The sequence below is a fragment of the Oncorhynchus tshawytscha genome, unplaced genomic scaffold (assembly GCF_018296145.1).
Source record: "Oncorhynchus tshawytscha isolate Ot180627B unplaced genomic scaffold, Otsh_v2.0 Un_scaffold_2056_pilon_pilon, whole genome shotgun sequence".
Classification (NCBI taxonomy): domain Eukaryota; kingdom Metazoa; phylum Chordata; class Actinopteri; order Salmoniformes; family Salmonidae; genus Oncorhynchus; species Oncorhynchus tshawytscha.
This window is the reverse complement of record NW_024609439.1, coordinates 124,047-151,751: the sequence shown is the minus strand read 5'-3', so window position 1 is coordinate 151,751 and position 27,705 is coordinate 124,047. Positions and strand designations below refer to the sequence as shown.

The window sequence follows — 27,705 nt, the reverse complement described above, 5'->3', positions numbered from 1 at the left end:
AATAATAAAAAGTCCTCTTGTCAAAAATATCCTGGTGAAATGTTTGATTCTCTGGTCCTCAGTACGTGGGGTTAGCCTATGAAGAGGTTTTACTATATCATGGCAGGCCTATATCACTGGCCTAGAAAGAAAAACAAGGATTTCATCAACTCTTGAAATGAACTACCACTCCTTTATATTGTAGGTCTATACAGAGACTACTGGATTACACGTGACGTTGTGTGAGTGGTTGCCATGACACTACAGTCACCTGAGTGTAGACTACTCTCAGCAACAAGTGAGTTAACCTTTTACTGCAGTGGTCTAAATCAGGGTCACACAGTGTGTTTTCTGGGTAGTCTTAAACAAATCTACGTTGAAACAAAGTGTACACCTCACACACATGGTTCTGGGCTTCAGAAAGACGACACCTCTTCCATGTCAGATATACAGTAGAGTTGAAATGTATTCAAGTTTGAGTTTGCATCCCAATATTAAACTTTGTATACATCACAGAATACAGTAATTTAACAAGACAGTTTGCCATAGAAACATCGAAGGGGGGGGGTTAAATAAAAAAACAATCATATTCCACCCATGAGGCCACTAGAGGGCGATTTGGTCATTTGACTGCAGGAAAGCAATACCTCAAGGCTTCTACATTGTTTCAGAGTGGAACAGTGCGGAAAACTCAGGTATACTGTCTGCTTCCTGACCACTTGAGCCCCCAAGGTCGCAAGGACAGATTGAATAGGCATCAGAACAATGGGAAATGATACCTACTGTCATCTAAAGCTGTGAATTCCTCTGAGATGTGTCACAACACTGAGTCTGATGGAAAGTTCAGGATGTCTGTTCTTTCTGGCAGCAGCTCAGGAAAAGTCAGCTGGTAGCTGTTTTATTCTACACTGAAATCAAATATAAACGTAACATGTAAAGTGTTGGTTCCCATGTTTCAAGAGCTGAAATAAAATATCCCAGAATTGTTCCATAAACTCAAAAAAGCTTATTTCTCTAAAATGTTATTTTCAAATCCCTGTTAGTGAGAATTTGTCCTTTGCCAAGATAATCCATCCACCTGTCAGGTGTGGCATATCAAGAAGCTGATTAAACAGCATGATCATTACACAGGTGCTGCTGGAGACAATAAAAGGCCACTCTAAAATGAATCAGGTCTCTGCATATAAATACTTAGGGATGATGAACTGTCTATTAAAATGCATATTGACGAACTTTGTAAACGGCTAGAAATCAAGCTAGGCTTCCTCTATAGAAACAGGACATGCTTGTCCTCTACAAATAGAAAACTAATTGTGCAAGGTACTTTTATGTCTGTTATAGATTATGGGGATATTATTTACATGCGCACGCTACGGCATCAACACCTAAATCGCTGGATGCTACTTATCACTGCGCACTTAGGTTTATTAGGGGTTTATTACGGGTGCTAGCTACAGAACTCACCGCTGGATGCTACTTATCACTGCGCACTTAGGTTTATTAGGGGTTTATTACGGGTGCTAGCTACAGAACTCACCGCTGGATGCTACTTATCACTGCGCACTTAGGTTTATTAGGGGTTTATTACGGGTGCTAGCTACAGAACTCACCGCTGGATGCTACTTATCACTGCGCACTTAGGTTTATTAGGGGTTTATTACGGGTGCTAGCTACAGAACTCACCGCTGTGTTTTATATCATAATGTGGGTTGGACTTCGCTGTCTGTCCGTGAGACGAGAACAACATGCTCTCGTGTTTGTCTAATAAAGCACTTCTGAATAATCTACCTTCTTATTTATCATCACTCATCAATATTAGAACTAGAATTCCTAACACCAGGTCTCAATCATTGGATTCCACTTGAGGCCCGTGCGGTTTCCACAGAGTTGGGTATGGCTGCCTTTTCCTGTTACGCTCCTTGCCTATGGAATAGCCTGCAGACTAAACTTAAACGTGAGACTCTTGTCCCCCTGTTGCCCATTTTAAATATTTATTGGGGCATTTTTATTTTTGTTTTGCTTGTAACTGTTTCGGGTAATGTTCTTGTGCTGTTAGTAGAATAACCTGTGTGGAAATGAAATCTGTTGTTGTATATATATATATATTTTTTTGAATTATCTGTGATGGTTTTGTTTGTCTTGTTTAGTTTATTAGTCATTGTACCTAAACTGTATGTGTAAACATGTATATGCAAGGCCCAGCTGTAAAAGAGGTCTATCTGTGTTCCTTGTTGAAATAAAGGAATAATAATCATAACATGTGCAGTTTTGCCACACAACACAACGCCACAGAGTTTTGAGGGAGACTGCAAATGGCATGTTGACTTCAGGAATGTCCACCAGAGCGGTTGTTAATTACTCTACCATAAGCTGCCTACAACGTAGTTTTAGAGAATTTGGCAGTGGGTCCAACCAGCCTCACAACCGCAGACCACGTGAATGGCATGGTGTGGGCGAGTGGTTTGCTGATGTCAATGTTGTGAACAGAGGTCCCCATGGTGGTGGTAGGGTTATGGTATGGGCAGACATAAGCTACGGATAATGAACACGATTGCATTTTATCGATGGCACGTTGATTGCACAGACATACCGTGACCACATCCTGAGGCCCATTGTCGTGCCAGTCAGCCACCGCCATCACCTCATGTTTCAGCATGATAATGCACGGCCCCATGTCGCAAGGATCTGTACACAATTCCTGGAAGCGTAAACTGTCCCAGTTCTTCCATTGCCTGCATACTCACCAGGGTGACATACCCATTGAGCATGTTTGGGATGTTCGGGATAGGCTTGTAGGACAGGATGTTCCAGTTCCAACCAATATCCAACATGTTCGCACAGCCATTGAAGAGGAGTGGGACAACATTTCACAGGCCACAATCAACAGCCTGATCAACTCTATTCAAATGAGATGTGTTGTGCTGCATGAGGCCAATGGTCTCACCAGATACTGAGTGGTTTTCTGATCCACGCCCCGACCTTTTGTTCTGAGACCAACAGATGTGTATCTGTCTGTATTCCCAGTCATGTCAAATCCATAGATTAAGGCCTAATTCATTTATTTCAATTGACTGATTTCCTTATATGTACAGTAACTCAGTAAAATCTTTGAAATTGTTGCATTTTGCATCACTAGGTTAATATATTTTTTTGGTATGGCTTATTTAGGCCTAATTATTGTAAACAGTAGCGGACTTAGGTATGGATGACACGGGCAGCCGCCCAGGGTGGCATCTTGCAAAAAATGCGGAATGGTGACATTTGCGCAATCGCTCATTTGCATGTCAAGTCAATGATATCATGTCACCGTGTGGGACTGTGGGTCAATTAACCTTGTCGGAGTGGGCGCCCTGATTCTAGTTTGTGAGCTAACCAGGCTACTTACTGCCTGGGAAGGTCTCCCACTCAGAAGTACGAGATTGGGAGGGGGCGGAGGTAGGTTGACCTCTGTTCTCTCCACTGGAAGCCCGAGGTAGGGGGAGCTATCAAATAGTGCACCTTTAACTTTGTACAGTACTAATGCAATTAATAAAATCAGTCACACTACGAAATGCTACCAAATAAACCACAATTCATTCATAATACTGTGAATGTATAGTTTCACAGACATATTGTTGCATTTTTTCCCTAGATTGTGCGAAATCGTTAAGAATAATATAAAACCAGTCTGCACACCACCAAGGTGAATTGGTTTAGTCTTGACTCTTGGTTAACAGTGTTGGGGGATGGGTAATATAGTCTTGACTCTTGGTTGACAGTGTTGGGGGATGGGTAATGTAGTCTTGACTCTTGGTTGACAGTGTTGGAGGATGGGTAATGTAGTCTTGACTCTTGGTTAACAGTGTTGGAGGATGGGTAATGTAGTCTTGACTCTTGGTTAACAGTGTTGGAGGATGGGTAATGTAGTCTTGACTCTTGGTTAACAGTGTTGGGGGATGGGTAATGTAGTCTTGACTCTTGGTTAACAGTGTTGGAGGATTTGTAATGTAGTCTTGACTCTTGGTTAACAGTGTTGGGGGATGGGTAATGTAGTCTTGACTCTTGGTTAACAGTGTTGGAGGATTTGTTAATGTAGTCTTGACTCTTGGTTAACAGTGTTGGGGGATGGGTAATGCAGTCTTGACTCTTGGTTAACAGTGTTTGAGGATTTGTAATGTAGTCTTGACTCTTGGTTAACAGTGTTGGAGGATGGGTAATGTAGTCTTGACTCTTGGTTAACAGTGTTGGAGGATGGGTAATGTATTGATGCTCGAGTGCCAATTCAACACAAATGGACAAGAAAAGGTCTAAGCCATCAGGGAAAAGTGGAAAGAGGAGAAACGCACTAAAGATAAAGGTATACAGCTACTTAAAAAACGTCTATAGTATGCTGATATTTTGTAATATATGCAGTCTTTTGTGGTGTCTTACGCCTAGGGCGGCAGGTAGGTTCGTGGTTGGGCCAGTATCCGAAAAGTTGCTGGATGAATCCCCTTGCAGACAAGGTAGTAAATGAATAGTGTAATAATTTTATTATATTTTTTATTTATATACTAACATTTGTTTCTATTTGACTTTGTTACTTATTTTTGTTACATTTATGAGCCGTATTGTTGTATATATTTTTTATATTTATATAGTTTCAAATGTTATGATTATTTATTTGTCTTGTGACAAATGTTGGGGGGTTCGCCCAGGGAACCATACAAGCTAGAACCGCAACTGATTGCACATTGCATCATCGAGGATAGACTATGACAAATGTCATCTGACAATGTTAATATCATTATTTAGCCTAGACCTATTGCAACATATTGTGTAATAGGTTATGTTAGTTTCCAAAATGGCCAATGATTGTTACATTATTCTAGATTTCTTGCGGTCTGATATCCTGTAGAGCTGCAGGTGCAAACCAGAAACCCGGGCCGTTCTGTTCCCATGGAGACAAATTCGCAAGGGACCTCTGACGATAAACAGGCAACCGGGTTTTACATGGTAAACCTAATCTTGATCATTCTGTATTTATTATGAAGTAGTTTAGATTAAGTGAACACGATTCCTGGGGATTACAATAATGACAAAGGGGGATTTTTGTTGACGGCTTGTCTGTAGGCAAACTGATTGGATAATATTGGTGCCGGAGAGATTTGTCCTATCCAGTGCTGTGACTGGGCTTGATGGCTTTCTGCCAGGCAGACCGGCAAATGAAAGTTGAGAACAAGAGAGGCGATTGAATCCTCCGGTGTTCTCCAAGATTTGGTTTGACAGCGTTTTTGAAAGAACTGCGAGTTCACGCAACGCCACCTGATTGAGAGGCATATGTTTTCTGTCTGCACACACATCCTGTGGTACCGCGGGCGACTTAACGCCTTCTGTGTTGACGCCCGGACATGGACACCGGGAAAACATTGGTGATGCCGTGCGATTTAGGGTAATTGTGAAAAGTGATATAATCGTATTCATGGTAAATTAATTATGCTTAACACCCACTGACTTCATCGACATGTTAATGGTAAAATATCTCGCCGGGGTTTTGACGGGCTGACCAGGGACACTCCAGGTAGGAAAACCAACGGGATTTGTGTAGGATAGGATACAGCCATTGTGCATTTATTTTATAATCAACGTGAGTGCCACATTACTTGTATTTAGATTGCTTATCTGTTCACAGCTTCATTATATTAATAAGGTTATTACATTGCTAGGCATACTTTAAGCTAGAAATTCTTATAATTCTTACAATGTACAATTGCATATGACTTTATTACAGCTATAGCAATAGACTGTGCATCCTTGTTATTATCCGATATACCATGTATATGCTAGGTAGTCTTTGAGGCTAATTGGTGATTTAATTTTTTTTTTTATTATATATTTTTATTTCACCTTTATTTAGCCAGGTAAGATAGTTGAGAACAAGTTCTCATTTACAACTGCGACCTGGTCAAGATAAAGCAAAGCAGTGCGACACAAACAACAACATAGTTACAATTTTTCATGATGGCCATAAACAATAACAGGTAATGTTGCATAATTTTAGAAATGTCTGGAACTCACCTTTCTGAGATTTTTTTTTTGAAATTGCTGAGGTGTGGAATACATGGAATAAACAAACGTACAGTCAATAACACAATAGAAAGGCAATAAATAGGCCATAGTAGTGAAGTAATTACAATTTAACAAATGAACACTGGAGTGATAGATGTGCAGACGATGATGTGCTGGTAGAAATACTGGTGCTGAAAAGTGAGTGAGTTGAGACAAAGAAAGGTGGATCTCTTATACACCCTTTATGCATTGGTAGAAAGGATCTGTCTAATAGCCTATTTTTGGGGTATTCATGGAAAACATTTACTCAAGTTGATCCATTTACAATATATCTTCAGCCAGTGAGGCTGCCATACTTTGCTTTGTCCCTCTGCATCCATTATCAGTGGCTGTTTAGACACAGAGCCAATACCACAGCCAGCCAGGGCTGCTGCTGCCTCTGAGTAACTAACAACATCAGACCTCTCTCTCTACCTCTCTCTACCTCTCTCTCTACCTCTCTCTACCTCTCTCTCTACCTCTCTCTACCTCTCTCTCTCTCTCTCTCTCTTCTTCTCATCCCACTCTCCTTCCCTCCATCTCATCTATCCCTCCTTCCCTCCCTGTCACCCTCCACACAGGAAGCTGATCTAGCAGAAGGCCCAGTCCACAGCCAGCTAGGCAGGATGACAGAGGGGGTGGAGTTGGAGGCCAGACAGAACCAGTCCCACAGGACCCAGAGGACCAGACAGAACCATAACCAGGGCGACACAGTCCTGCTGAGGAGGGGTAGTGGAGGAGAGGGCCCCCAGGGGCCTAAGGGACCCGAGGTTAGGGCAGAGAGGTCCAGGGGGTCTGAGGTTAGGGCAGAGAGGTCCAGGGGGTCTGAGGTTAGGGCAGAGGGGTCCAGTGGGTCAGAGGATGGGGTAGAGACACGGACGTCTCAGGACTGGACCGGGGTGAACCACAGTACTGTGAGGAGGAGCACAGACAGTGACTCAGAGGAGCAGGAGGAAAACGAGGAGGAGGAGGAGGATTCCCTCCAACACCACCACCTTACTGGGTTACCACCCCACAATGGCCCAACTGGAGAACCAGGGGCTGGGCTGTCTGGGAACGGGTATGCCCAACAGGTGGCCCCGGATGGGGGCTGGGGCTGGGTAGTCCTGGTGGCTACTATCCTGGTCCTGGCTCTAACGCTGGCCTTCCCTTCCTGTATTGGCATCTTTTACACAGAGCTACAGGCTGAGTTCAGCTCCAGCAACACAGAGACGTCCTGGGTGCCTGCTATCATGACTGCTGTGCTGCACGCTGGTGGTGAGGATGCTTCTGCCATTGTACATTGAGGCATTGTTGCATGATTGAACACACACCATCTCTCTCTCTATCACCTTCTCTCTCTATCACCTTCTCTCTCTATCACCTTCTCTCAATTCAATTCGTTAAAAAAATATGGGTTGTATTTACAATGGTGTTTGTTCTTCACTGGTTGCCCTTTTCTTGTGGCAACAGGTCACAAATCTTGCTGCTGCTTCTCTCTCTCTCAGCCTCTCTCTCTCTCTCTCTCTCTCACTCACACACACACACACACAGGTGGTAGCGATGCTACCTGTCATTGTAGGATTGTACACATGTGTTGTCGTGTCTTTACTTGGCTGATTGAAGTACTTCCAATACATAACAGTCTGTTTCAATGAAACAGTACTATAGGTTAATGATTCACTGTGTGTTATCTTTCACCTCAATGTATGTTGACACAGAAATACACACACACACTCGACACAAACCCACAGGACACACACACACACACACACACTCGACACAAACCCACAGGACACACACAGATGAAGTGTTAGTCAGTTTTTCTGGCAGGCTGTAGATTTACAGTAAATGTGAGGGGTTAAGGTGAAGAGTTCTGGTAACTGTCTTTCCGTGACCCTGCGCCTGTGGGAACGGCCCAGGTTCAGATGTACCATACACACACTGGACACTAACTGGACACACAGGGGGAGGATAGGGTGTTTCCTTGCAGGCTGTGTGTTTAGAGTAAGGGTGAGAGGTTAGGTGAAGAGTTCTGGTAACACTGCGGATGCTTTCTGTTCGGGCCCGTGTGTGTGTGTGTGCGTGTGTGTGAGAACGGACGGCCCAGGTTCAGACGTGCCGCGGTGTGTTTGTGTGTTGGGTTGTGTATGACTCAGCCTCTGTTTGTTATTACAGGGCGGTAGCTCAGGGCCAGACGGGCCAGACAGGACCAGTAGTCCATTGTTCTGGTGGCACACTGTTTATTTATCTATCTCCCTCCCTGACCCTCCCTCCATCTCATTCCTCCTCTTTCTATCACCCTGACCCTCCCTCCCTCTCATTCCTCCTCTTTCTATCACCCTGACCCTCTCTCCCTCTCATTCCTCCTCTTTCTATCACCCTGACCCTCCCTCCCTCTCATTCCTCCTCTTTCTATCACCCTGACCCTCCCTCCCTCTCATTCCTCCTCTTTCTATCACCCTGACCCTCTCTCCCTCTCATTCCTCCTCTTTCTATCACCCTGACCCTCTCTCCCTCTCATTCCTCCTCTTTCTATCACCCTGACGCTCTCTCCCTCTCATTCCTCCTCTATCACCCTGACCCTCCCTCTCTCTCCCCTTCCTCCTCTTTCTATCACCCTGACCCTCTCTCCCTCTCATTCCTCCTCTTTCTATCACCCTGACCCTCTCTCCCTCTCATTCCTCCTCTATCACCCTGACCCTCCCTCTCTCCCCTTCCTCCTCTTTCTATCACCCTGACCCTCCCTCCCTCTCATTCCTCCTCTTTCTATCATCCTGACCCTCTCTCCCTCATTCCTCCTCTTTCTATCATCCTGACCCTCCCTCCTGTTCCTCATCTTTCTCTTCCTGCTGAGGAGAACTAAAGCCAAGAGGAACATTAAATGGTGATTCACTGAAGTAATATGATAGTGTAAATCTCCACTTGATCCATCTATATTAAACCTCCAGTTGATCCATCTATATTAAACCTCCAGTTGATCCATCTATATTAAACCTCCAGTTGATCCATCTATATTAAACCTCCTGTTGATCCATCTATATTAAATCTGCAGTTGATCCATCTATATTAAATCTCCTGTTGATCCATCTATATTAAATCTGCAGTTGATCCATCTATATTAAATCTGCTGTTGATCCATCTATATTAAATCTGCAGTTGATCCATCGATATTAAATCTGCAGTTGATCCATCGACCTCCAGTTGATCCATCGACCTCCAGTTGATCCAATGTCATGACTGTAGATTCTGAATTCATGTAATTATTGTTGCGTAGTGTCAGTGTTCTTCACTTCCAGTTGTCAAAGGTTAAATATGTGTGTGGTCTGGTGTGGCTCAGTTGGTAGAGCATGATGCTTGCAACTCCAGGGTTGTAGGTTTGATTCCCACGGGGGACCAGTATGAAAATATATGCACTCACTACTGTAAGTTGCTCTGGATAAGACTGTCTGCTAATTGAGTCAATTGTAAGTATGTGTTCTTGGCTAGCAGTGCTTTTAGTCAACAACTGATGAGAACCAGCATCATGTGTCATATTGGGAAAATGAATGTAGTGCCTGTGTGTCAAACTGGAGATTTTTTTTCTCTCAGTTGGACCAAGATATTATGATTATTTAAGGCTGCAATGATTTTCCAGTGGACAGGGTTTGGTTTTAACCAAATTAATCTGGAGGACACTGAGGGAGAGATGAAAGGGAGGGATGGTTGTAGGGACAGAGGGAGAGATGGAAGGAGAGACGGGATGGAGGGAAAAATAGATGGAGGGATAGTTTCAGAAATAGTCTCGGAATTCCCAGACCTAGGGCCAAAGCGTATGTCAGAACACTGTTCATGTGGGAGGCAACCCATCTGCCTAGGGAGACTAAGAAAGAGCTAGAGGGAGGTGGAGGGAGCTGGAGAGAGGGTTCACCAAGGACTGAGGAACATTCTTAGAGACCAGACTAGACCACATGACTGGAGCAGACATTATCATGACAGAGACCAGACTAGACCACATGACTGGAGCAGACATTATCATGACAGAGACCAGACTAGACCACATGACTGGAGCAGACATTATCATGACAGAGACCAGACTAGACCACATGACTGGAGCAGACATTATCACGACAGAGACCAGACTAGACCACATGACTGGAGCAGACATTATCATGACAGAGACCAGACTAGACCACATGACTGAAGCAGACATTATCATGACAGAGACCAGACTAGACCTCATCACTGCAGCAGACATTATCATGACAGAGACCAGACTAGACCACATGACTGGAGCAGACATTATCATGACAGAGACCAGACTAGACCACATGACTGGAGCAGACATTATCATGACAGAGACCAGACTAGACCACATGACTGGAGCAGACATTATCATGACAGAGACCAGACTAGACCACATGACTGCAGCAGACATTATCATGACAGAGACCAGACTAGACCACATGACTGGAGCAGACATTATCATGACAGAGACCAGACTGGACCACATGACTGGAGCAGACATTATCATGACAGAGACCAGACTAGACCACATGACTGGAGCAGACATTATCATGACAGAGACCAGACTAGACCACATGACTGGAGCAGACATTATCATGACAGAGACCAGACTGGACCACATGACTGGAGCAGACATTATCATGACAGAGACCAGACTGGACCACATGACTGGAGCAGACATTATCATGACAGAGACCAGACTAGACCACATGACTGACTGAGCAGACTGGAGCAGACATTATCATGACAGAGACCAGACTAGACCACATGACTGAGCAGACATTATCATGACAGAGACCAGACTAGACCACATGACTGGAGCAGACATTATCATGACAGAGACCAGACTAGACCACATGACTGGAGCAGACATTATCATGACAGAGACCAGACTGGAGCAGACATTATCATGACAGAGACCAGACTAGACCACATGACTGCAGCAGACATTATCATGACAGAGACCAGACTAGACCACATGACTGCAGCAGACATTATCATGACAGAGACCAGACTAGACCACATGACTGCAGCAGACATTATCATGACAGAGACCAGACTAGACCACATGACTGCAGCAGACATTATCATGACAGAGACCAGACTAGACCACATGACTGCAGCAGACATTATCATGACAGAGACCAGACTAGACCACATGACTGGAGCAGACATTATCATGACAGAGACCAGACATTATCATGACAGAGACCAGACTAGACCACATGACTGCAGTAGACATTATCATGACAGAGACCAGACTAGACCACATGACTGCAGCAGACATTATCATGACAAGAGCACAGATGAGACGGCACAAAGAATGGACTCATGATTCCCACATCAAAGACAGTACCAAGAGTTCTCAGTTCTTAGTACTTAAATCTCATGTTCGTTTGAATCAATTAGCCTGATAGGTACTCCTGTTAGCTTTGGTCTGTCTTGGAGAGTTGGAAGACGATCATTCAGATCATGTGTTTCTGATCACATTATTGTAAGAGCCTGTACATTTAGACACCTGTCCCTGTCTGGGTAAACTCATGACCTATTCCCAGGCTAATTGTGGTTAGCACATGTACATAAACCTGTAACACCAACTAACAAGTCTGGCCGACTGGGGAGTGAACTGATTTGTAGTTGTATAGTTTGAAGCTGTGGTCCATCAGATGTTCCCGGCATGGGGAGGAAGTGTCTGCTGAACGATGTTTCAGAGTGGGTTTCAGCAGCTGTGTTTTAGTGGAAACGAACAACGTCCTGTCCTCTATTTGCAGACTATTGTTCCATGTTCAGTGATAATGCATTGATGATGCTAATTATTGTGATCTGATATGCTAATCAGTCCATTGTATGCTTTTGGGGAGTGTGTGGTGTGTTAATGTGTATATTGTGATTGGACCACATGTTGTTTCCTGTCTCTCCAGGTGTGTGGTGTGTTAGTGGTGTGTGTGTGTGTGTACACACTGTTTCTTGTCTCTCCAGGTGTGTGGTGTGTTAGTGGTGTGTGTGTATTGGGATTGAACATTGTTTTCCTGTGTGTGTGTGTACGTTGTTTCCTGTCTCTCCAGGTCCACTATGCAGCGTGCTCGTGGAACGCTTTGGTTGCCGGGTAACGGTGATGGTGGGAGGGGTTCTGAGTGGACTAGGCATGGTGGTCAGCGCCCTGGCCAGAACCATCACAGAACTCTACATAACCAGCATCATCGCAGGTCAGAGGGTACACACACACACACACACACTATAACCCCCCAATGTAAGATGTCTCCTTCTTTCTATGGGGCATTATGAGTCTCCCTCATCAGTTCCTCTGTCCTCCTCATACAGGGTTGGGGTTCTGCCTGTCCTTCCAGCCCTCTGTGACCATGATGGGCCACTACTTTTTGAGGCGGCGGGCGTTTGCCAACGCCCTGTCATCCACCGGCACGGCCCTGGGCCTCAGCACCTTACCCCTGCTGGCCAACTTCCTGCTGGGCCAGTTTGGCTGGAGAGGCAGCTTCCTGGTCCTGGGAGGGCTGCTATTGAACTGCTGCGTGTGTGGGGCTGTCATGAGGCCCCTGGGGGCCAAACACAGTGGAGCCCAGAGGACACTCACAAACAAGGCTGCCCAGGGGCTCAGCAAGCAACCGATCAAAGGTCCTCTCCAACAGGAGAAGGAGGGAATTAAGACAAGACTTAGGACAGCGTTCAGTGACCTTGTCGTGTTCCTACGGAGACACATGGCCTTTGACCTGTTGGTCAGTAACCCCCGTTACCGTGCCTACGCCCTGGGAGTGACGTGGATGATGTTGGGGTTTGTAGTTCCCCTGGTCTACCTGGTGCCCTATGCTACAGCCAATGGTATGGAACAGGACCGAGCCGCGCTACTGATGGCCGTACTGGGCCTGGTTAACATTGCTGTGAGACCCGTGGCGGCTGTCTTCTTCGGCCTGCCGCGCTTCAGGTACTGTAGCCTGGATGTTACAGGTTAGGAGTGGGTCAGCAACTGGACCGGAGGGTTGCTGGTTCGAATCCCAAGCAAGAAAACATTTAATAGAAAATTATGTGACCTGAAAACAAAAATGGATAATAAATTGGTTTTCTCTTACTCCTCTTACTCCTCTTCCTCCTCTTCCTCCTCTTCCTCCTCCTCCTCCTCTTCCTCCTCCTCTTCTTCCTCCTCCTCCTCCTCCTCCTCTCAGGGGCAGTGGCTGTTTTGTGTATGTGTTTGCGGTAGCCCTCCTGGTCAACGGGCTGAGTAACAGTATCTGTGGTGCGGCCGCCACCTTCCCCGTGCTCCTGATCTACGTGGTCATCTTTGGTCTGTCCATGTCTGTGATTGGCTCTCTGCTCTTCACGGTGCTGATGGAGACGGTGGAGATGAGCCGGTTCCCCTCTGCCCTGGGTCTCATCAGTATGTTAGAGAGTGGAACACTGCTGATTGGACCGCCGCTCGCAGGTACTGTGTGTGTCGCTCCTGTCAGGATTGTACCGCTACACATTATGCCATGGGACAAAGATAAACATTTTCAGTTTTACAGCTAATTTTCTTTAATTATGTATATATTCTTTACATGGCTTATGACATGTTCATATGCTATCTGGGGAGGGTGGGGGGGGGTGGGGGCTATAGGGGGTGGGGGTTGTGGGGGTATGGGGGGAGTGGGGGGTTGTGGGGGCTATAGGGGGGTGTGGGGGCTTGTGGGGGGGCTATAGGGGGGGGGGGTTGTGGGGGGGGGTAGGGGGGGGGGCTATAGTGGGGGGCTATGGGGGCTATATGGGGGGGGGGTATAGGGGGGGGGGTTGTGGGGGCTAGGGGGGGTGGGGGTTGCGGGGGCTATGGGGGTTGCAGGGGCTGTGGGGGTGGGGGTTGGGGGCTATAGGGGGGGTGTGGGGGGTTGTGGGGGCTATAGGGGGGGGGGGGGGGTTGTGGGGGCTATAGGGGGGTGGGGGGCTATAGGGGGGTACACCACTGTGGGGGGGGCTATAGGGGGGTTGGGGGGCTGGGGGGCTATAGGGGGTGGGGGTTGCGGGGGGCTATGGGGGTGGGGGGCTATAGGGGGGGGCTATAGGGGGGTCAGTAGGTGGGGGGGTGGGGTGGGGGGCTATAGGGGTTAGTGGGGGTTGTGGGGGCTATAGGGGGGGGGGTGGGGGGTTGTTATATGGGGGGGAGGGTACAGGGGGGGGGGGGGGTTGCGGGGGCTATAGGGGGAAGTGGGGGCTGCAGGGGCTATAGGGGGAGTGGGGGTTGCGGGGGCTATAGGGGGGGGGGGTATAGGGGGGGGGAGGTGTGGTACGCCACTGTGGGGGCTATAGGGGGTGTGGTACACCACTGTGGGGGCTATAGGGGGTGTGGTACACCACTGTGGGGGCTATAGGGGGTGTGGTACACCCACTGTGGGGGCTATAGGGGGTGTGGTACACCACTGTGGGGGCTATAGGGGGTGTGGTACACCACTGTGGGGGGACTAGGGGGTGTGGTACACCACTGTGGGGGCTATAGGGGGTGTGGTACACCACTGTGGGGGCTATGGTACACCACTGTGGGGTTATGCCCAGTATAAACTATAGGGGGTGTGGTACACCACTGTGGGGGCTATAGGGGGGTGTGGTGCACCACTGTGGGGGCTATAGGGGAGTGTGACTTCCCCTACTGCATGTTATCGACAGTCATTGTTGGTCAGTAGGTGGTCAGCATAACAACAGGTGGTGGTGTGGTGGACACAGTGACTCATATAGACATACTTGTCAAGTTATGCCCAGTATAAACCTGTTAGATGAGGACTGGGGAGGGTATGAGTTATGCCCAGTATAAACCTATTATGTGAGGACTGGGGAGGGTATGAGTTATTCCCAGTATAAACCTGTTATGTGAGGACTGGGGAGGGTATGAGTTATGCCCAGTATAAACCTGTTATATGAGGACTGGGGAGGGTATGAGTTATGCCCAGTATAAACCTGTTATATGAGGACTGGGGAGGGTATGAGTTATGCCCAGTATAAACCTGTTATGATGAGGACTGGGGAGGGTATGAGTTATGCCCAGTATAAACCTGTTATATGAGGACTGGGGAGGGTATGAGTTATGCCCAGTATAAACCTGTTATATGAGGACTGGGGGAGGGTATGAGTTATGCCCAGTATAAACCTGTTATATGAGGACTGGGGAGGGTATGAGTTATGAGGACCCAGTATAAACCTGTTATGTGAGGACTGGGGAGGGTATGAGTTATGCCCAGTATAAACCTGTTATATGAGGACTGGGGAGGGTATGAGTTATGCCCAGTATAAACCTGTTATATGAGGACTGGGGAGGGTATGAGTTATGCCCAGTATAAACCTGTTATATGAGGACTGGGGAGGGTATGAGTTATGCCCAGTATAAACCTGTTATATGAGGACTGGGGAGGGTATGAGTTATGCCCAGTATAAACCTGTTAGATGAGGACTGGGGAGGGTATGAGTTATGCCCAGTATAAACCTGTTATATGAGGACTGGGGAGGGTATGAGTTATGCCCAGTATAAACCTGTTATATGAGGACTGGGGAGGGTATGAGTTATGCCCAGTATAAACCTGTTATGTGAGGACTGGGGAGGGTATGAGTTATGCCCAGTATAAACCTGTTATGTGAGGACTGGGGAGGGTATGAGTTTTGTCACACAGGGAAATGGAATGTTCTTTCTGCTGGATTCCCATGTCTAGCTCGGGATGTGAATGGGTCATGTGCTCTGGTTTCCACAATGTGCGTGTGTGTGTGCGTGCGCGTATGTTTGCGTGTGTGTCTGTGCGTGTGTACGTGCGTCAGGCGGGTAGGAAGGTCTGGGTCGACAGGGAACGGCTCTGGGGCAGGCTGACTGGAGGAGGGCGTGGCCTAGTGTACCCCTGCTGAACTCCTAAGGTGGTCTCTGGTTTCCAGCGCCATGGCAACTCTAATGTCAACGCCTGGTAGTAGCTGACTAGCCCTGTGCTCAGTGGGTCCTGGCAGCGCTGTACTGAACTAGCATCCAGTACAGAGGAATGTGTTATAAGGACACACACCGACACGCTTAAATATAGCTGTTCTTTCACTGTCGTAGCACCGCGCGTGGTTGTTGATACAAGCCTTCTAGGAAATGCTTTTATGTACTGCTTATGAACTGTTGTGTGGTTATGAACGTGTCATGACATGGTAATGTAGGTACCCTTCAAATGAAGTGTTCCCTGAGTCTTTCTTAACGCTGTGCCTGTTGCCATGTCCCCCTCTTCTCTCTCTCTCTCCCCTCTCCCCCCTCTTCCCTCTCTCCCCCCTCTCTTCTCTCTCTCCCCTCTCTTCCCCCTCTTCCCTCTCTCTCCCCTCTCTTCCCCCTCTTCTTCCCTCTCTCCCCCTCTTCCCTCTCCTCCCTCTCTTCCCCTCCTCCCTCTCTTCCCTCTCTCCCCCTCTCCCTCTCCTCCCTCTCTTCCCCTCTCTTCCCCCTCTTCCCTCTCTTCCCTCTCTTCCCTCTCTTCCCTCTCTTCCCTCTCTTCCCTCCCCTCTTCCCTCTCCTCCCTCTCTCTTCCCTCTCTCTCATCTTCCCTATCTTCCCTCTCCCCTCTTTCCCCTCTTCCCCCTTCTCTCTCTCTCTCTCTTCCCCCTCTTCTCTCTCTCTTCCCCTCTTCCCTCTCTTCCCTCTCTTCCCTCTCCTCCCTCTCTTCCCTCTCCCCTCTCTCTCTCCCCCTCTTCCAGGCATGTTGGTGGACAGTACAGGACACTACTCTTATGTGTTCTATGCCTGCAGTGTGACTGTCTCCTCCTCTGGCCTCTTCCTCATCGCAGCGTTCTACTATCTGGACAGACAGAGGAAGAGGGAAGAGAAGAAGAGAGCAGGTCCTCCTGCTGCGTACCAACAGAAGCCTGCTATCAGCCTAGTCCCTGACTGCCAGTACAGCCATGTTCCTTCTACACAGGGAGGGAAGCCTGCTATCAGCCTAGTCCCTGACTGCCAGTACAGCCATGTTCCTTCTACACAGGGAGGGAAGCCTGCTATCAGCCTGGTCCCTGACTGCCAGTACAGCCATGTTCCTTCTACACAGGGAGGGAGATCAGCGGACACTGTTTGTGTCACCAACGTGTGACTTACTAATATGCACGTGTGTAACCCAGTAAGACAACCTGTCTACCTGCCTGCCTTTAGAATTACATCTAGAATGAGAATGAAGTAAGGAGGTAGCCTTCCATGAGCCCTGGCCTGTAGGAGCTGCAGCATATCACAGGAACTGCTCACTGTGTAACGCCTCACGATGATGAGTCAATGAAGGATCTCTGTGGTGTCTGCTGTCTGCTGTCTGCAGAGGGAAGAACTGGGAGGTTACACATACACTACTGTTATCATCACTGTGATTCCTATGTATGTACGTACGTACACGGGCATTCACAACACAGGGTTTGCACACAGATTTAGTCTGAATTTGGAAGTCTCTCTCTCATCTTTATTTCAATAAATATCTTCTGTTTTCATCAACAGACAAGACATGAGGCTGAATGACGCAACATCCCTGTTTCATTCAGTAGACGCTACAGTAGAACTGTCTAACATACGGCCCACTAGTAGACGTTACAGTAGAACTGTCTAACATACGGCCCACTAGTAGACGTTACAGTAGAACTGTATAACATACGGCCCACTAGTAGACGCTACAGTAGAACTGTCTAACATACGGCCCACTAGTAGACTCTACAGTAGAACTGTCTAACATACGGCCCACTAGTAGACTCTACAGTAGAACTGTCTAACATACGGCCCACTAGTAGACTCTACAGTAGAACTGTCTAACATACGGCCCAGAGACTCTACAGTAGAACTGTCTAACATACGGCCCACTAGTAGACTCTACAGTAGGACTGTCTAACATACGGCCCACTAGTAGACTCTACAGTAGGACTGTCTAACATACGGCCCACTAGTAGACTCTACAGTAGGACTGTCTAACATACGGCCCACTAGTAGACTCTACAGTAGAACTGTCTAACATACGGCCCACTAGTAGACGCTACAGTAGGACTGTCTAACATACGGCCCACTAGTAGACGCTACAGTAGGACTGTCTAACATACGGCCCACTAGTAGACGCTACAGTAGAACTGTCTAACATACGGCCCACTAGTAGACTCTACAGTAGAACTGTCTAACATACGGCCCACTAGTAGACGTTACAGTAGGACTGTCTAACATACGGCCCACTAGTAGACGTTACAGTAGGACTGTATAACATACGGCCCACTAGTAGACGCTACAGTAGGACTGTCTAACATACGGCCCACTAGTAGACGCTACAGTAGGACTGTCTAACATACGGCCCACTAGTAGACTCTACAGTAGAACTGTCTAACTTACGGCCCACTAGTAGACGCTACAGTAGGACTGTCTAACATACGGCCCACTAGTAGACGCTACAGTAGAACTGTCTAACATACGGCCCACTAGTAGACGCTACAGTAGGACTGTCTAACATACGGCCCACTAGTAGACGTTACAGTAGGACTGTCTAACATACGGCCCACTAGTAGACGTTACAGTAGGACTGTATAACATACGGCCCACTAGTAGACGCTACAGTAGGACTGTCTAACATACGGCCCACTAGTAGACGCTACAGTAGGACTGTCTAACATACGGCCCACTAGTAGACTCTACAGTAGAACTGTCTAACATACGGCCCACTAGTAGACTCTACAGTAGAACTGTCTAACATACGGCCCACTAGTAGACTCTACAGTAGGACTGTCTAACATACGGCCCACTAGTAGACTCTACAGTAGAACTGTCTAACATACGGCCCACTAGTAGACTCTACAGTAGAACTGTCTAACATACGGCCCACTAGTAGACTCTACAGTAGGACTGTCTAACATACGGCCCACTAGTAGACTCTACAGTAGGACTGTCTAACATACGGCCCACTAGTAGACTCTACAGTAGAACTGTCTAACATACGGCCCACTAGTAGACTCTACAGTAGAACTGTCTAACATACGGCCCACTAGTAGACTCTACAGTAGAACTGTCTAACATACGGCCCACTAGTAGACTCTACAGTAGGACTGTCTAACATACGGCCCACTAGTAGACGCTACAGTAGGACTGTCTAACATACGGCCCACTAGTAGACTCTACAGTAGGACTGTATAACATACGGCCTACTAGTAGACTCTACAGTAGGACTGTATAACATACGGCCCACTAGTAGACTCTACAGTAGAACTGTCTAACATACGGCCCACTAGTAGACTCTACAGTAGGACTGTCTAACATACGGCCCACTAGTAGACTCTACAGTAGGACTGTCTAACATACGGCCCACTAGTAGACTCTACAGTAGAACTGTCTAACATACGGCCCACTAGTAGACTCTACAGTAGAACTGTCTAACATACGGCCCACTAGTAGACTCTACAGTAGGACTGTCTAACATACGGCCCACTAGTAGACTCTACAGTAGGACTGTCTAACATACGGCCCACTAGTAGACGCTACAGTAGGACTGTCTAACATACGGCCCACTAGTAGACTCTACAGTAGGACTGTATAACATACGGCCTACTAGTAGACTCTACAGTAGGACTGTATAACATACGGCCCACTAGTAGACTCTACAGTAGGACTGTATAACATACGGCCCACTAGTAGACGCTACAGTAGGACTGTCTAACATACGGCCCACTAGTAGACGCTACAGTAGGACTGTCTAACATACGGCCCCTAGTAGACTCTACAGTAGGACTGTCTAACATACGGCCCACTAGTAGACGCTACAGTAGGACTGTCTAACATACGGCCCACTAGTAGACGCTACAGTAGGACTGTCTAACATACGGCCCCTAGTAGACTCTACAGTAGGACTGTCTAACATACGGCCCACTAGTAGACGCTACAGTAGGACTGTCTAACATACGGCCCACTAGTAGACGCTACAGTAGGACTGTCTAACATACGGCCCCCTAGTAGACTCTACAGTAGGACTGTCTAACATACGGCCCACTAGTAGACGCTACAGTAGGACTGTCTAACATACGGCCCACTAGTAGACGCTACAGTAGGACTGTCTAACATACGGCCCCCTAGTAGACTCTACAGTAGGACTGTCTAACATACGGCCCACTAGTAGACGTTACAGTAGGACTGTCTAACATACGGCCCACTAGTAGACTCTACAGTACTAACAACAATCTCAATCGACATTTAAATTATTAAAACCCATAACTATTTAGAAATGATAATGGACCTAAATGTAGTCTCTTCACTCTGTCCAGCTAGCTGAAAGCTACATTTATAGTCTCTTCACTCTGTCCAGCTAGCTGAAAGCTACATTTATAGTCTCTTCACTCTGTCCAGCTAGCTGAAAGCTACATTTATAGTCTCTTCACTCTGTCCAGCTAGCTGAAAGCTACATTTATAGTCTCTTCACTCTGTCCAGCTAGCTGAAAGCTACATTTATAGTCTCTTCACTCTGTCCAGCTAGCTGAAAGCTACATTTATAGTCTCTTCACTCTGTCCAGCTAGCTGAAAGCTACATTTATAGTCTCTTCACTCTGTCCAGCTAGCTGAAAGCTACATTTATAGTCTCTTCACTCTGTCCAGCTAGCTAACAGTCATCATAATGAAAGCTAGATAGTCAGGGAGCATCAAAAATTCCCAAACCGATGGATAGAGGACATTTTGCACATTTTTGCACATTTTGACGCCAAGACAATACATACACATTTTAAGTGCGGCACTCCGGCCCTTGGTGAAGACTGAATGCGGCCCGCAGAGCAAAATGAGTTTGACAACCCTGTGCTAGAGTAGTGTTACTCACGAATTGCGGCAATTGTACTGCCAATAACATGGGCGACCCAACTATTTAGTGCTTTAACTGTTTGGCTTTAGGAGGAGATTATGGTTGTTTGTACACTGTCACCGTGACAACACTGAGTATGGCTATGAATGTATTCCTGCAACTTCTTGAATATCTTAGTATATCTTAATATCTTACTTCTTAGATGCCTTGATATAACTGGAAATGAAACGATAGCCTTATGTATGAAAGGATATACAAATATTTTGTATTTTAGTCAACTTATTTCTGAAGATTTAATATTGAATGTTTACAGAATAGTACACTTTTTCAATAAAAATAAGTTGATTTGTGTTCATTGTGTCAGTCTTGTTTTTATTATCACTGTATAATAATAATCTGAATTTGAGGACGGATCGGATTGAATAGGTCTTCAATTTTATTACAACAGTTCTTGTTAACACAGCTCTGATGTCATTCACTTCCTGCTATTTTCTCATTTCCTTCCACTCACCTTTATCGCCACCGTGTGGAATGTGTGATGTACAGTTGTTTTAATAATCATGACAGTTTTGAAAAATTACCCATGAAGCCTATTTGTCAAATTTTGTGTACTTTTTAAGATATTGTCCAGACTCTGCCACATACTGTATAAGACGTGCCTCCATTAGGGTGTCCTGTCACTCACAACCCAGATTCTTGTCATGTCTTATCTGAGTCTTTTTTAACCTGACCACTTTTTCTACTTTTATTTTCTGGTAAACACATAATACTGAAGACTGTGTCCAGTGAAAGCCCTGATCAGTCAAATATCTGATCAACTACCTGATCAATTAACTGATCAATTATCTAAAAATTACCTGATCAATTATAAATTACCTGATCAATTATCTGACCAATTACTTGGCCCTGTTCAGTCTTCGGTGAGCGGATACCATGGCGACCCTGTTCACTTCCTTCTGTCATTGTTGTTGACAACAATGAGTATGTGAAGCATTTTGGAAGCTTGAGGGTTAAAAGTAAATGAACTTATTGTTTTCAATTTTTCACAGCAAGCTTACTCTAACATGCACCAACACACATTTCCACACACATCACCGTGCAAGACAGAAAAATTTAGACTCAACGTCAACAAAACTAAGGAGATGATTGTGGACTTCAGGAAACAGCAGAGGGAACACCCCCCCATCCACATCGATGGAACAGTAGTGGAGAGGGTAGCAAGTTTTAAGTTCCTCGGCATACACATCACAGACAAACTGAATTGGTCCACTCACACAGACAGCATCGTGAGGAAGGCGCAGCAGCGCCTCTTCAACCTCAGGAGGCTGAAGAAATTCGGCTTGTCACCAAAAGCACTCACAAACTTCTACAGATGCACAATCGAGAGCATCCTGGCGGGCTGTATCACCGCCTGGTATGGCAACTGCACCGCCCTCAACCGTAAGGCTCTCCAGAGGGTAGTGAGGTCTGCACAACGCATCACCGGGGGCAAACTACCTGCCCTCCAGGACACCTACACCACCCGATGCTACAGGAAGGCCATAAAGATCATCAAGGACATCAACCACCCGAGCCACTGCCTGTTCACCCTGCTGTCATCCAGAAGGCGAGGTCAGTACAGGTGCATCAAAGCTGGGACCGAGAGACTGAAAAACAGCTTCTATCTCAAGGCCATCAGACTGTTAAACAGCCACCACTAACATTGAGTGGCTACTGCCAACACACTGTCAATGACACTGACTCTACTCCAGCCACTTTAATCATGGGAATTGATGGGAAATGATGTAAATATATCACTAGCCACTTTAAACAATGCTACCTTATATAATGTTACTTACCCTACATTATTCATCTCATATGCATACGTAGATACTGTACTCTATATCATCGACTGCATCCTTATGTAATACATGTATCACTAGCCACTTTAACTATGCCACTTGGTTTACATACTCATCTCATATGTATATACTGTACTCGATATCATCTACTGTATCTTGCCTATGCTGCTCTGTACCATCACTCATTCATATATCCTTATGTACATATTCTTTATCCCCTTACACTGTGTATAAGACAGTAGTTTTTTTTTGGAATTGTTAGTTAGATTACTTGTTCGTTATAACTGCATTGTCGGAACTAGAAGCACAAGCATTTCGCTACACTCGCATTAACATCTGCTAACCATGTGTATGTGACAAATAACATTTGATTTGATTTGATTTGGTCAATTATCTGATCCATTGTCATCTTTGGCCTTTCAGTGAGACGGCTCCAATGATGGCTGGTGAAGAATGTTGGTAGCTTGAGGTTTGAAAGTAAATAGACTAATTCAATTCCTTTTTCACAGTTTCCTTCCCCCAACCTGGGCCAAACTGTGAAAGCCCTGACCACTCAATCATGTTGTCAAGTATCTTCTTCAGTCTTCGATGAAGGGCTAATATGGAGGCCCTGTTCAGTCTTCGATGAAGGGCTAATATGGAGGCCCTGTTCAGTCTTCGATGAAGGGCTAATATGGAGGCCCTGTTCAATCTTCGATGAAGGGCTAATATGGAGGCCCTGTTCAATCTTCGATGAAGGGCTAATATGGAGGCCCTGTTCAATCTTCGATGAAGGGCTAATATGGAGGCCCTGTTCAATCTTCGATGAAGGGCTAATATGGAGGCCCTGTTCAATCTTCAATGAAGGGCTAATATGGAGGCCCTGTTCAGTCTTCGGTGACGGGCTACCATGGAGACCCTGTTCAGTCTTCGGTAACGGTCTACCATGAAGGGCCCTGTTCAGTCTTCAGTGACGGTCTACCATGAAGGGCCCTGTTCAGTCTTCGGTGAGGGGATACCATGAAGGGCCCTGTTCAGTCTTCGGTGAGGGGATACCATGAAGGGCCCTGTTCAGTCTTCGGTGAGGGTCTACCATGAAGGGCCCTGTTCAGTCTTCGGTGAGGGGCTACCATGAAGGGCCCTGTTCAGTCTTCGGTGAGGGGATACCATGAAGGGCCCTGTTCAGTCTTCGGTGAGGGGCTACCATGAAGGGCCCTGTTCAGTCTTCGGTGACGGTCTACCATGAAGGGCCCTGTTCAGTCTTCGGTGAGGGGATACCATGGCGACCCTGTTCACTTCCTTCTGTCATTGTTGTTGACAACAATGAGTATGTGAAGCATTTTGGAAGCTTGAGGGTTAAAAGTAAATGAACTTATTATTTTCAGTTTTTCACAGCATGCTTACTCTAACATGCACCAACACATATTTCCACACACATCACCGTGCAAGCCAGAAAAATTTAGAAAAGTATATACTTAATTTTTTTAAATTTAAAATTGACATTTTGTTTTCTGACTACCCTCTTTTTTTCACCAAAAACCCACCCTGACATACCAAGCTAAAACCGTTGCCTCTACATGACTGTGGGATATATAGCCTGTAACCTGTAACCTATATATACCTGTAACCTATATATACCTGTAACCTGTAAATCCCCAATCAGACCAGTTTAGATAAGAGTTAAACATATCACTACACACACTGGGATTCTCTCTCCTGAAGCCTTCGGTCAAAGGTCCCTCCAGTCTCCTCTTCTCTCCTGCTCTGTCCTGTCCTTCTGGTACCTCAGACCCTGGCTACTCACCTCCTCAGACAGCTCAGTGTGTTCTCTAGAAGGGGTTTGTTACAACCTCTACAGGTGGTCTCCTCACTACAGAAGACATGGACACCTGGGAACCCAACCTGGTGCGGTAGGTAGGTTAACTCTCTTACCATTGTCATACACACTAGTCTCTTATCACAGCCGAGCTAATTTGGTGTTGGGTGCAAAGAGTATCCACAGAGTTGGACTAGTTGAATTATTTCTCTTTATTCACCCTTATTCGCCAAACCACATGTTTTTTATTTGATTTACCAACTGTAGAGTACAAACTAAATGACCTGTATGTGACTGGACTTATTGAGACTGAAGGTATATCTTTCAATGCTTCCTGGTGAGATTTCCTTTTCAGAAACATGTTTTTTATACAAATAAAATATGTTTTTACTTGGATTGTCCAGTTTCTGCTTTGTCCTGGAACAGGGTTCAGCGTAGTTGTCTTGGCACTGAACATGTTTGTTTTTCTCACAGATCCATTAAGGCCAGTTTCCCCTCTGAAAGCCTTCACATGTCCTGTGACCTGATGGGAATAATATTGAGTGAGTGAGGTGGGCCATATTTGTTCTAATAGAGGCTGTTTATGTAGGCTCCCAACAGAACAGCCGAGAGAGGTCGACTATGAAACCACAGCCCACAGAACTCCACAGGAGGTCGGGTTAGGGTCCACAGGAGGTCGGGTTAGGGTCCACAGGAGGTCGGGTTAGGGTCCACAGGAGGTCGGGTTAGGGAGGTCCACAGGAGGTCGGGTTAGGGTCCACAGGAGGTCGGGTTAGGGTCCACAGGAGGTCGGGTTAGGGTCCACAGGAGGTCGGGTTAGGGTCCACAGGAGGTCGGGTTAGGGTCCACAGGAGGTCGGGTTAGGGTCCACAGGAGGTCGGGTTAGGGTCCACAGGAGGTCGGGTTAGGGCCCACAGGAGGTCGGGTTAGGGCCCACAGGAGGTCGGGTTAGGGCCCACAGGAGGTCGGGTTAGGGTCCACAGGAGGTCGGGTTAGGGCCCACAGGAGGTCGGGTTAGGGTCCACAGGAGGTCGGGTTAGGGCCCACAGGAGGTCGGGTTAGGGTCCACAGGAGGTCGGGTTAGGGCCCACAGGAGGTCGGGTTAGGGTCCACAGGAGGTCGGGTTAGGGCCCACAGGAGGTCGGGTTAGGGTCCACAGGAGGTCGGGTTAGGGCCCACAGGAGGTCGGGTTAGGGCCCACAGGAGGTCGGGTTAGGGTCCACAGGAGGTCAGGGTTAGGGTCCACAGGAGGTCGGGTTAGGGACCACAGGAGGTCGGGTTAGGGACCACAGGAGGTCGGGTTAGGGTCCACAGGAGGTCGGGTTAGGGTCCACAGGAGGTCGGGTTAGGGCCCACAGGAGGTCGGGTTAGGGCCCACAGGAGGTCGGGTTAGGGTCCACAGGAGGTCGGGTTAGGGCCCACAGGAGGTCGGGTTAGGGTCAGGGATGCAGGGGTTTCCTCTCTGATGTTTGACTAACTCCAGTATTACATTGACATGTCATGGGTAATGTCCACCAACCCATCCTTCTGTTTCCACCCCCCTGTGTACCTCTCTCTGTATACAATGTCTTGCTAAAGGATTCAGTTCTTCACATTTTATTGTGTTACAAAGTGGAATTAAAATTGATTTAACTGTATTATTTTTGTCAACAATCTACTCAAAATACTCTAATGTTAAAGTGGAAGAAAACATTTGGGGTGTTTGGGGTTTTATCTTTTAAGAGTAATAAAAATTACATGATTCAAATGTAGTCATTGCAGAAGTATTCAGCCCCTTTGTCCAGGAAAGCCTAAATTAGTTTGAGAGTAAAATGTGGTTTAACAAATCACATAATAAGTTACATGGACTCTGTGTGAAATAATAGGGCTTGGACAAGATATTTGATTGACAAACCCTTCCTCTGTCCCCCATATATACAACATCTGGAAGGTCCCTCAGTCAAGTACTACATTTCAAGCACAGATTCAACTACAAAGACCAGGGAGCTTTTTGAAGGCATTTATAAAGAAGAGCAGGGATTGGTATATGGGTAACAAAAACAAATCACACTTGGATACCTCTTTGAGCACGGCCAAGTTAATCATTATGCTGTGGATGATGTATTAAACACCCCAGACACATCAAAGCTACTGAACTGAGCTGCAGGACAGGAATGAAATCCAAAGGGGTATGAATACTATTTTGCAAGGCGTAGTATCTTTCCACATTCCTAATACATTTATAACCACGGCATATCACATTTATAAGCATTACACCTATTTGAGCTTGTAGCTACAACCATAGGACTTCTTCAGTGACGATGCTGGTCCTTTATAACATCTTCATAATGTCTTATAAAGGCTTATAATACGTTACGTCTCTCCCTCAACAGATCCCTCCATGTGGACAGTCCCACCCCTGGTCCCAGGGCAGAGCTTCAGCTACGTCCATGGGGCCTCCTCAGTGTCCCTGCTGGGCCAGACGGTGGGTCAGAGTTTGCAGGCGGCAGCTGACCGCTGGCCCCACAGAGAGGCCCTGGTGTTCGTGCAGGATGGAGTCCGTAAGACCTTCTCCCAGTTTCAGGAGGACGTAGGTCTTTCATCCACCCTCTCTTCTAATCTATTTCATCATATCTTAACATAACAGGACTGTAGAGGTTTAGGAGGGGTAACATAACAGGACTGTAGAGGTTTAGGAGGGGTAACATAACAGGACTGTAGAGGTTTAGGAGGGTAACATAACAACAGGACTGTAGAGGTTTAGGAGGGGTAACATAACAGGACTGTAGAGGTTTAGGAGGGGTAACATAACAGGATTGTAGAGGTTTAGGAGGTGTAACATAACAACAGGACTGTAGAGGTTTAGGAGGGGTAACATAACAACAGGACTGTAGAGGTTTAGGAGGGGTAACATAACAACAGGACTGTGGAGGTTTAGGAGGGGTAACATGGCAACAGGACTGTAGTTTAGGAGGGGTAACATGGCAACAGGACTGTAGAGGTTTAGGAAGGGTAACATAACAGGACTGTAGAGGTTTAGGAGGGGTAACATACGAGGATTGTAGAGGTTTAGGAGGTGTAACATAACAACAGGACTGTAGAGGTTTAGGAGGGTAACATAACAACAGGACTGTAGAGGTTTAGGAGGGGTAACATAACAACAGGACTGTAGAGGTTTAGGAGGGGTAACATAACAGGACTGTAGAGGTTTAGGAGGGGTAACATAACAGGACTGTAGAGGTTTAGGAGGGGTAACGTAACAGGACTGTAGAGGTTTAAGAGGGGTAACATA

At 46.6% G+C, this 27,705-nt stretch overlaps 2 protein-coding genes across 7 annotated transcripts; both read left to right on the top strand.

Annotated features, from left to right (window-relative positions):
* The first annotated feature begins 256 nt into the window (after positions 1-256).
* LOC112242075 (monocarboxylate transporter 6) lies at positions 257-17,482 on the top strand. 5 transcript variants are annotated; one of them, XM_042315313.1, is made up of 7 exons: positions 4,760-4,953; positions 6,627-7,302; positions 12,096-12,236; positions 12,352-12,967; positions 13,206-13,462; positions 16,708-16,928; positions 16,992-17,482. In XM_042315313.1, the coding sequence occupies exons 1-7, from the start codon at positions 4,897-4,899 to the stop codon at positions 17,094-17,096; spliced, it is 2,073 nt and encodes a 690-aa protein (XP_042171247.1). In that variant the 5' UTR covers positions 4,760-4,896; the 3' UTR covers positions 17,097-17,482. The 5 variants fall into 5 exon arrangements, with proteins under 5 accessions (XP_042171250.1, XP_042171247.1, XP_042171246.1 ...); XM_042315316.1 differs by lacking the exon at positions 4,760-4,953 and adding an exon at positions 257-277 and having other exon boundaries at positions 16,708-17,482; XM_042315312.1 differs by having other exon boundaries at positions 4,767-4,953; positions 16,708-17,482.
* A 6,863-nt stretch (positions 17,483-24,345) lies between these two features.
* On the top strand, positions 24,346-27,217 carry LOC121844789 (medium-chain acyl-CoA ligase ACSF2, mitochondrial-like). 2 transcript variants are annotated; one of them, XR_006082190.1, is made up of 3 exons: positions 24,346-24,532; positions 24,909-24,976; positions 26,807-27,004. XR_006082190.1 is itself a non-coding variant. In XM_042315321.1 (3 exons), the coding sequence occupies exons 1-3, from the start codon at positions 24,500-24,502 to the stop codon at positions 27,055-27,057; spliced, it is 348 nt and encodes a 115-aa protein (XP_042171255.1). In that variant the 5' UTR covers positions 24,385-24,499; the 3' UTR covers positions 27,058-27,217. The 2 variants fall into 2 exon arrangements, 1 of the variants encoding a protein (XP_042171255.1); XM_042315321.1 differs by having other exon boundaries at positions 24,385-24,528; positions 26,807-27,217.
* Positions 27,218-27,705: the final 488 nt, after the last annotated feature.

Coding starts and splice junctions, on each gene's coding strand:
- LOC112242075 (XM_042315312.1), top strand. CDS start 4,897: ATGGAGACAAATTCGCAAGGGACCTCTGACGATAAACAGGCAACCGGG. Junction 12,237..12,351: donor CATAACCAGCATCATCGCAG/GTCAGAGGGTAC, acceptor CTCCTCATACAG/GGTTGGGGTTCTGCCTGTCC. Junction 13,463..16,707: donor GATTGGACCGCCGCTCGCAG/GTACTGTGTGTG, acceptor CCCCTCTTCCAG/GCATGTTGGTGGACAGTACA.
- LOC121844789 (XM_042315321.1), top strand. CDS start 24,500: ATGGACACCTGGGAACCCAACCTGGTGCG. Junction 24,529..24,908: donor TGGGAACCCAACCTGGTGCG/GTAGGTAGGTTA, acceptor TTTTTCTCACAG/ATCCATTAAGGCCAGTTTCC. Junction 24,977..26,806: donor CCTGATGGGAATAATATTGA/GTGAGTGAGGTG, acceptor CTCCCTCAACAG/ATCCCTCCATGTGGACAGTC.